Source organism: Aphelocoma coerulescens, chromosome 5 (genome assembly GCF_041296385.1).
Source record: "Aphelocoma coerulescens isolate FSJ_1873_10779 chromosome 5, UR_Acoe_1.0, whole genome shotgun sequence".
Taxonomy (NCBI): domain Eukaryota; kingdom Metazoa; phylum Chordata; class Aves; order Passeriformes; family Corvidae; genus Aphelocoma; species Aphelocoma coerulescens.
In genome coordinates, this window is record NC_091019.1 from 63,824,783 (window position 1) to 63,834,838 (window position 10,056).

Consider the following 10,056-nt stretch of genomic DNA (forward strand, 5'->3'; position numbering starts at 1 on the left):
TGAAGGAACTGGGAGCAACTGGGAATCTCAATGTCTGTACCTGTAACACCAGGGACATATTTTGTACCAGTTAATGTGAGAAGGGAAAGTAAAACCAGCCACAGCAAGTACATTGCAAATTGTCTTCTCTAGGCTGTCAGCCAGGACTCAACAGTTTAAAACCAACTCATGTTTTTAAGACAAGTGACCTCTTGTTTTCCACCAACAGAAATTTTTAAGAACACATAGAAAGCAAAAGTGCTGAAGAATATTTATTTCACTGTATCATGACATAAATCTCATTAACGCTGTGCTTTGTTTAAATATAGAAACTATTCCCAAGTATGTTAGTCAAGTAAGGGTTTGTACACCATAGGTGCTGGTGCTTTGGAATTCCAGATGTAGTAATCAGAAGAAATCAGCTCCCGGGCTAAAGGAAAAAAACAGGCAAGAAAAATAAGCATTACAGGGGGCCTTACAATCAGACATTCCTTCATCCAAGTTAAGTGACTACTAATCCATCCTTACCAGTTTACAGAAAAGGTATAACGGCCTCTTTAAACTGTAAGACTCTTACTATTATTTGAAAATCGTTTCTGATAATGAGACATTTAAAGTCTCAGCTTCAATTACCTTTACTAATGTATCAGTCATGAGCTTAAAATTCAAACAGAGGTTAAGTCAAAAGCAGGTGGATGGCTTGGATTTTGTTCAATGAATATAAATTGCATGCTCGATATAAGACATGAAAATGCTGCTTTTTCTGTGTTACAATTTAGGGCTGAGTGTGACCTGTCACAAAATTAACAGTGTAGACCATGCTTTTCAAAAGGCATTTACAGAGTTCTGCTACCATGACTGGCAGAAGATGCAACAGAGAGACAGCTACAAATAAAAATGCTTCCATTAGGCAGAGCTGCTCAGGTTTAATGAGTGCTCTCTGTGTGCCATTTAGGGTATTTTTGGTGCAGCCTTGGCAGTGCTCATGTGTTAACAAAAAGCAGATTTGGGTTCTGCTTCACACATTCAGCGTAGAGCCACATCCACCAAGGGGTGCTGGTGTGGTGACACTGAGAGCAGCAGTGTCACCCTGCATGCAGGAGCTGAGTTCTGTACCTGGGTACTGCCAACCCACCTGAAATGTCTCTGACAAAGGTGTCCTAAACAAGGGATCAGGTTATGGAGGATCATTCCCTGTGCCCCCCAAAAAGGTTCTGCCATTATGGAGAGCATAGGAACCAACACAGGGCAGAGAGCCCCAGAGAGAGACTGACTTTGCAACTGAGTGTAAGAGCTCTTGTCTCAAAGGGAGAGGCCAGACCCTACTCCAGGGATGCTTTAAGCATCACAAAAAAACCCCAGCTAAAAAGCAGAGAACAAAAGTCCAACTTTAGTTATGTAATTTTAGTCATGGACACCCAGTTGTAACTTCAAGATGCAGTTTTCATAAAATAAATGACATTTTTAGCAACTCACATGCAGTAATTTTGGGCTTCCCCGGGACAAAGATCTGAACAGAATGCTGGTCTACATAACATCCAGTAAGTGTAAAGTCTGGGACCCTAAAATACAGCTACAGAAAGAGAGGGAAAACATGATTAGATGCACATTGTCACCCTTGCTGTGCAAATCCTGGCAATTTGTGTCACATACTCTGGGTGTGCAAGGGCACTCCAAAGTGACTGGATGTCAAATCATCTAGGTAGGAAAACAAAAAATCCATGCTGACAATAAGAGATTTTAAATCAATGTATCTTCAAATGAAGACAATAAAAAATTAACTACTAAGGCCTCTTTTCCCAGAAGCTGACTTACTTTTACATAAGCAGTGCTCCCAGTGCACACATAATCAGTCGGGTGCTCTTTGCCTGCGGTGCCGAAAGACACAGTTCCAGTCAGGGAAACTTCCAAAGATTTGGGGAACTTCTGTCCTAAAGGGAGAGACAGCATCTATTAGAAGTCACACAGCTGTGCCCATGCTGCAGAGAAGGGGCTGGGGAGGAAGGGCAGTCACAGGGGGGAGTTCCTTACCAATGACCCAAACCAGGAGGCTCTTCTCCCGGGACAAATCCAGTTGGCCATAACTAACTTTGTACTCTAACTGAGCAATTGGGCCCCTGCATGTGAGAGAGGAGAAATACAACCACTGGAATTACTATCATTCAGCATTTGTTAATGCCTGCTTTGTTACAGAGAGTGAGGAAATGCTGACAGACGTTATTCATGCACATACAGATAAATCACGCCCATCTGAGCACACTGCTAATTTATGAGAAGAAATTACAGAGCAGGAGGAAATCACCGTGCTCTCAACCCAGTAATCACAAAGGAGCTGTTGATGTTTTAGTTCACTGATAGTGTTTTACTAACACTATGATCAGCAACTTTGTATCACTGCACTTTGAATTTTCATGATAATTGCGTGGCAGCGCGGTCGTGGCAGCTGTCAGAGAGGCTTAGATGAAAACTATCGTTTTAATTTGAAATCACTATATTTTTGATAAGCTGATCTGTAGCTAGGATTAGCAGTCTTAAGGAACAGGTAACCCTGTGCTGGAAGTGATCTCCAGCTTAATCCACCTGGGGGATTGTGGCAGTGTTTCACGTGAGAAAATACCACAGGGAAACAGGATGAGCAACAGAAGTGTTTGGAATATTACCAAATATTCTGGTATAATTCTGTATTCTTGAAATTAAAGGAATTCCAAGGGAGCATCCTAACACTGGCAAAGTTGGTGTCCACTGGTAGCACCCTGATGGAGCATAATCTGTTATATTGACTCCTGACAGGTTCATTTTGGGAAGATAACAGAGAAATGGAAGAAATTCATTTAGGCTTTCTTTATTCTTACCTGTTGAAGAAAGGTATACGAGCTTCACAGTACTCAAAAGAATTCTTTATGCTTTCATGGAGCTTTAAATTAACTGTTATTTTTATCTGTGATCCCTCTTCAACAAGTTGGTAACATCCCAAAATTGGTGGAACAGGAACCTGGAAAAAACTATATTCATTCTCAAGATATATTAACACCATCATCACAAGATCAGTTATATACTGTTTTCATTGCTGAAGTACTTTAAAAAAACCCCAAACACATATTAATCACTGACTGTGCCAAACTCTTCAGGCTGCTTGTGATACAGAGATTTGGGGGTACATCTCAGCCTGGATATATTTTGTCTAATTCAGGCATTGAAGTGGTTCACTTAAAGTAAGAGCAGCATTGCCAAGCAAAGGTACCAGTAACTCCTGAACATGACTCAGACAACTCAAGTCCTTAAGTGCCTTCCAAGCAGTTTATTACATAAAAACCACTTTATATAATGTTTTATTATTTAAATTGGACTCAAACTCATCCCAGCATGCCCAACAACACAGGTGTTTTTATTCCCATTTGAACACTCAAAACCAGCGAGGGTCAGGGGTGTTGTTACCTGGGAAGTGTAGTAACACAGGTTGAAGGAATCTGAAGGAGGAATGAAAGGGAATTTGTAAGGTCCATTGTACACAGCATCATGCAGAGGCTCGGCACTGGTGGACATCAGCATGGCAGGGTCCACAGAAGTCACACAGTGATGGACCACGATGTCTTGGAGCGGGGGTGCGTTTGTTGGGAGGTTCAGGCTGAGGGTGACATTTGGTGCAGACCCCTCTATGTCACACTTGGGAAAAGGAAGTCAAGACATTATTCTAAAATATCTGAATCAAGGCAGAATGAGATATTCAAAAATAAAACACATTTTTAGCATTAAAAATAAAAATTTTCAGCTGGCTTCAATCCTTAGTACTAACCACCAGTACTAAGACATCAGTCTCACACACTTGCTGACAGTTTAATTAACTAGGTTGCTTTTACAACATCCACTTAATGGATTCCAGCATGCTCTGGATGGCCTCTGTGGTCCCATGCCAGCTCTGTCACAGCAGCCTTGGGCAGTGTGTCCCTTGTCTCGTCCCTCCCTGTGCCAGCTTAGCAGGCCACAATCACTCGAGGGGTTTCTTCTTGCATAAGGCTGTCCAGCCACCCTGCAAGATGACCTGGGAATTGTCCCTCTGTGAGCAGGAAGCTGCTCACCCACACAATCCCTACCAGCATGGCAGGTGGGAAATAACCCAGGCTTTGGAAGCACAGCATTTAGGTCGGCCTCCTTCAGAGATGAGTATCCCACCTCATGCAAATAATTAAATTACCACTATATTAGCAGGCCTCTCTTAAAACACCGGCAGTTACAAATACAGTGTACCAAGAAAATATTGTGTGCTTCCTAAGCATAATTCAGAAAAAAGAATGAATTATAGTATAAATTAGAGTTACAAATTTTAATGTATGTCGTAATTTTTATGGATGTATTTAATCAATAGTCCCCAATTTTTAAGATTAAACAATGAGATTTTAATATTAAACAATGCTCAGGGAAGCTGTGGATGCCTCATCCCTGGAAGTGTTCAAGGCTTTGTTGGACAGGACTGGGAGCAACCTGGTCTAGCAGAAAGTATCCCTGCCCAGGGCAGGGGGCTGGAATGAGACGGTCTTTAAGGTCCCTTCCAACCCAAACCATTCTGTGATTCTACAATGAAAACCATTGTCACATAGAAACCATCCAAAATAATTAAACAACTGGTTTCTTTCACCAGATTCTTTATCAACTGTTCTTATGTCATGAAACACCAACATTTGTGGGATCAAAATGTTGTTGTAGTAGAACAAGGATAGAAGATTAAACTTTAATTTGGCAGGAAAAAGAATTTAAAATGCTCATGTAAAGACATTTGTAGAAGACATTTAGACATCTCAGCCTGGATATATTTTGTCTAATTCAGGCATTTCAGTGGTTCATTTCAAACAAGAGCAGTATGGCCAAGCAGTCAAATGTGCCAGTAACTCCCAAATGTGACTCAGACAACAAAATGGGGAAAATTTCCCACTCAATATGTCATTTTACATCAAATGAGTATTTATTTTGCACAAAAACTACTTTGCACATCAAAGGCTCTCACCTTGCAGTTCACAGCTCCATAAACTTGCCATGTGTCCACCACATCCCTCTGGTCATACTGCATACACTTGACCTTCTCAGTGATGCAGACATTAACCTGAGGTTTGCCCTTGTAGGTACTGGATCTCCAAGCTGGCTGATCCTTATCCACAGGCATCTCCTGGATGTCCTCGAAGGAGCTGTTCAGGCTGCGGATGTTGGTGTTCAGGGGGGTGCCCAGGGGACAGGCCTGGATCAGCAGATTTCGGAGCTGCCCTATCTTTGCGTTCATCTCAGCCTCGTTTTTCCGGCTGGGAGAGATGTAGTCCATAATTCCTAACAACAGAGCCAGTCCCTGGGAGAGCCCACTGATGCTGAGGAGCGGTGGCCTTGGCTCCAAGGTGCCCTCCACCAGCGGGACACAGGCGTAGATGAGGCCGCTCTTGTGGAAGGCCAGCACGGGCCAGAGCTCCCCCGCGGCGGTGGGCACGGAATACACGGAGGAGTGACTGATCCGGGTGCAGGTGTCCCGCTGCTCCACGAAAACGTGGTCATCCACCAGCCTCAGCTCAAAGAGCAGGGCTTTGAGGAAGGCGCTGTCCGAGGGCACAGGGACGTGCGTGGAGCCGTTGAAGGTCTCGGCGCGCAGCTCAACCGTGGGGTAACGTCTGTGGGTAGGGAATCAGAGCAGCTCAGTGCCACCAAAAATATCATCCTAACAGAGCTTCCGGGGCAGAGCCATCCCAGCCCTCTTCCGGCTGCAAAAGCATTATGAAAATCTTTGGATTATTGATATGGGGTTTCTCTTCATTATTCAAATAAATCCCCCAAACCCACTGGTCTGTCCTGGGTTGCAGTATATTCTATTGCCATCCTCATGAGCTGTGGAAATCAGGTGGGGCAGTGTTTCCTTGCCTCCTCCCCCCAGACTATCTTGCTGTTCATGGCCCATCATTGTCCTGCTGCATGACTCAGAGATAACTCCCTCCGGACTCATTCTGTTAATGAGCCTAATCAACACTTGGCCTCATGACTCATTACCCTATTGTGAGATGCTCCACCCAGAGGGAGGAACCAAGCATCCCATCGTGGATATAACTGGGACTCTGAGCACCAAAGAGATGGGGGCTCCACTGGATTTCCAGAGGACAGGAGCTACACAGCCACCGCTGGATTTTCTGAGGAAGAGCAGACCCCTTCTACTACAGGATCACCACTTCAGAGGACTGCAGCCACCATTCCACCAGACTGCTACCACCACCCTGCCTAACAGGGACTCAAGTTGTATCTTGACTCTGTCAGTGTTTTCTTTTACTTTCTTTTCCTTTTCTTTAATTTCCATTAAATTGTTATTCTGACTTGGTGCCTCCTGCTGGTTTGTTTTCAAACTAGCACAGGTCCTAAAAATAACCTTGTGTACGTGGAAGCCAGCAGCAAAATGATAAAAAGAGTGGTGGGATCAGAACCTAAATCACTGTCAAGAAAAACCATTCCATGAGCAGTTAGGATTCTTCCTAGAAAGTCTAAACTTTGAGTAAATACATTCTCAAGAGTAAATACCTATTTTTTTAAACAGAATGTGAATCTCTCCATCTATGCTGGCTGTCACACAAAGGTACAGGATGCTTGCACGACACTGAGGAATGACTGCCACCAGTGCAGAACTTGAAAATATTTCTAAGAGGTGAGATCCCACTGAAGACAATTTCTCAGATATTTAGGAAAACAGATGTTCCATGCAATAAAATGTAACTACAACAGCTTTTTACCTAGATAGAGTATACTAGTGCTACAGCTTTGCTGCTATAATAACAATAATAATAATAACAATTCCACACTGCACATGCAATATATGACTTAAAGCTTTTATGAATTTTCATAATTTCATTTTATCAAGTATTTAAGATGCAATGATAATGTCGTGGACAGAGGGTTTGTACAATTGAGAAGTGCTATGTTGTACCAATACATATATTTCATTTCAAATTTTCTAGATATAATATTTGAGAAATATCATATGAACTGTTTAAAACTATATCTGGAATTTTTTTGTCCTGCAGGAGTATTGTTTTTTAAAGGGGAGTGAGATGAATTTCTTCTCAGGCTAACCTAAATCCATCAAGAGGAACTGAAGAGTTGTCTTTTAATAAATAGCTGAGAAAAGAAAAATTATTACTTCCTAATGTACTGGTTTTGTCCTGTTTTGGAACTGCAGACTCCCCTGAGGGTCTCTTACATGAAGTTTGCTGACAGCCTGGATTTCCTACATTCTGTTAGTTTTGAGGATCCACAGATTCTCAAAGTGCCCATCACAGGTCACACACACACAGTTAAATCACTTTATGGATCATCTTGTGGTGGATGTTCTCAGATGTTTGTTTGCACTCAAGGCCATGCTTGCACACCAACGTGGGAGAGAAAAACTGCCCAGATATATAAATGCCTTCATCTGTTCTGTTTGCACCATCTTTTTAAGGACACATTGACACTCTGCTACTTAAAGTGCCATGGAACTTGCAATCCCAGCAATGGGGGACTTTGTTATGTCTATGACCTCCATCTGTAGGACTTCCCTTCTGCTTCTGAACACTTCCATGGATCTTATCCTGTTGCCTCTAAGTCCCACCTACACCATCTTTTCTTAACTGAGTAGCTGGAGGCAGCTACACTTCCTCAGGCTTATTTTCAGTGACTGTGCTTTTTTCTCTTTGATTCTTAAATCAGGCATCCAGGGCTTTTGTTTTGGTTCCCCCCCCCCCCCCCGCCCCGTAAGGGAAAAGCAAACATAGACAGAGCAAAGCAAGAGCTACAAAATCCATAAACAGGATACAGATGACAGCAAAACACCTCCCCGTGGTCTCACATCTATTCTGAAGGGCAAAGAAACAAAGTGGGTTTACAGCTCTAAAATTTATGAGGCTTTGCAGAGCCAGGGTGTTGATAAGAGGCTATGTGTAACCTTGGTGAGCAGCTCTTATTTTTGGCCAACATTTCCAAAACAAGGGAAGAGGAGATATTTCAGTCTAGTTTTGTCTTAGTCAAGTCCCAGTCTCTGCTCCCCAGAAGCAGAAGCTGTCCCCACACCACAGCATCCTTCTCCTCCTCCTCCCACTGAATTTTACCAGCCAAGTTATTAGATCATTAGCTAGCCCTTCAGATCCCAGTTTTTCAGTATTCCCTTCTAGAAAGTGATGCAAACTTAAAAAAAAAAAGATGAAAGTTTCCAGGGATGAATGAACTTTGGTGACTCAAGAGAGAGACCATCCTTATTGCCTGAATTAAGTTATGATCAGCTAAAAAAAAAAAAAATTGGGAATGCTTTGATGTCCCCAATGTCTTCCCTGAGGTTAAAGATCAGGGCTCACGTATCTCCAGCTGAGTGCCTAAGTCCTGAAACCAACAGCTTCCATGTGATCCAGGCATTCTTTATATTGTCTGCACGCTTTGTTGAATTTAAGGTCAGTTAGGGGGATAAACTTGGGGCTTCCACAGCCCTATTATTTCCTCTGGGAACTTGAAAGATCTAAGTCTGGAAATCACTCGAAGCATCAAGGATAGTTTGCCCTTTTCAAAGGAGTGCTACTCCTTGTCTCTGCCACTCACTGTGTGACAAGTCACTTCAGACATCCCTGTCACCAGCCCCCCTTGCCCCGTGGTGATTACACTCTCCGAGGTTTTGGGGACAAGGCTTTCTCTTTATCTGTGTTTGTAGAGGGGAGGCCTCATCTCTAGTCCTGTAGGTAATACAAGGACCATAATACTAATCCTAAAACAATCAGAGGAGTGTCCAATGGAGAGATCTGTCTGCACCTGAAGATGGAAGATAGTCTACTTACTCTTTTTTTTGGTTGTTTTTTTTACTCCTAGGTTCTCTCTGGTTTTACTGAATTCAGACTATGACTGTAGGTCACTTTACCCAGGTCTTTTTTTTTTTTTCCACAAACTTTCCCCAGCTCCAGTTATTTTTCCTCTCATTGTTTGGATTTCTCCGAAGTCACACAGGAAAAAAGAATGGTAACAAATCTTGCCAGCCCAACAAAAGTAGCCTGCCTAGCCCAAAGTCTTACTTAAAACTCTGCAAGAATTCTGAATAAAAACTCTTCCTTTGGAGGACTCTTTAGTGTCCAATAAGTTAAAACTCCACCAATAACTTCAAAAAAATGTATTTGAAAGCAAAAATTAACATCAGATGGAAAGCTGATTTTCTGCCTGAAAATAGTTTAATTTTTGTACAGCTACAGAACAACACAAAGATAATATAAATAAAGTATTAACAAAAATATATACTTCCTCCTTTGTCCATTTTGTTATTCTGACAGTATTTCAAAATCACTGCCTCATCCTTTTCCATGTTAGGATGGAGAAGAGCTGGGCAAAATCTTTACAGTGACAAACAAGAAAGAGGAACAGAGCAAGGAAACTCATGTGCAAGATGCAGAAGTTGTGAAAAAAACCCATATTTAGTTAAAAGAACACTATGTGAACCTGACTGAACTTTTTGAAATCGGGGTCAGAAACACACAGCATCCAGCGGCGCTGGGACGAGCCGAGGGATTTATTCACTATCAGATGGTTTTGATGTTTTTGCATCTGTTTTGGGGGCCGAACCCCGGCCCCACAGAGCACCAGGGCCCCCCAGAGCACCCGATCCTTCCAGGGCACCAGGATTCCCTCCAGGGCATCCAGGCCCCCTCAGGAACACCCGCGCTTCCTGAGGGCATCCGCTCTCCCCAGGGCGCCCGGTTCCTTCCAGAGCACCCAGACCCCGAAGAGCATCCGCTCCCCACAGGAACACCCGGATCCCACAGAGCACCCGGATCCCACAGAGCACCCGGATCCCTTCTAGATCACCCGGACCCCCCAGTGCACCCAGCCCGACCCTCGCACCTGCCCAGCCCGCCGTGCCTGCGCCCCCTCTCCGGTGCTGCCCCTACCTGGAGAAGAGCACGGCGCCGCCGGCCGCGGGGTCGTGCCTGAGGAGCCACAGCGCCCGCAGGGCCATGTCGATGCGCCCGATGCCGGCGGTGGTGGCGCGGATGCCGCCGGTGCCGATGGCGGCCGGGGAGGAGCCGCGGCCGCGCCGTGACCGCCCGGCGCAGC

The 10,056-nt window shown here is 43.9% G+C and overlaps 1 protein-coding gene and 1 long non-coding RNA gene across 3 annotated transcripts; one reads left to right on the top strand and one right to left on the bottom strand.

Annotated features, from left to right (window-relative positions):
• Positions 1–219: 219 nt before the first annotated feature.
• AP5M1 (adaptor related protein complex 5 subunit mu 1) lies at positions 220–10,017 on the bottom strand. 2 transcript variants are annotated; one of them, XM_069016077.1, is made up of 8 exons: positions 9,891–10,017; positions 4,979–5,624; positions 3,415–3,642; positions 2,832–2,971; positions 2,011–2,096; positions 1,795–1,910; positions 1,456–1,552; positions 220–409 (listed from the first exon to the last, which is right to left on the bottom strand). In XM_069016077.1, the coding sequence occupies exons 1-8, from the start codon at positions 9,956–9,958 to the stop codon at positions 327–329; spliced, it is 1,464 nt and encodes a 487-aa protein (XP_068872178.1). In that variant the 5' UTR covers positions 9,959–10,017; the 3' UTR covers positions 220–326. The 2 variants fall into 2 exon arrangements, with proteins under 2 accessions (XP_068872178.1, XP_068872179.1); XM_069016078.1 differs by lacking the exon at positions 220–409 and having other exon boundaries at positions 1,464–1,552; positions 1,795–1,929.
• Positions 6,098–7,566, top strand: LOC138110923 (uncharacterized). Its single transcript, XR_011151156.1, has 3 exons — positions 6,098–6,253; positions 6,533–6,640; positions 7,017–7,566. It is a non-coding gene; the product is annotated as an uncharacterized lncRNA (long non-coding RNA).
• Positions 10,018–10,056: the final 39 nt, after the last annotated feature.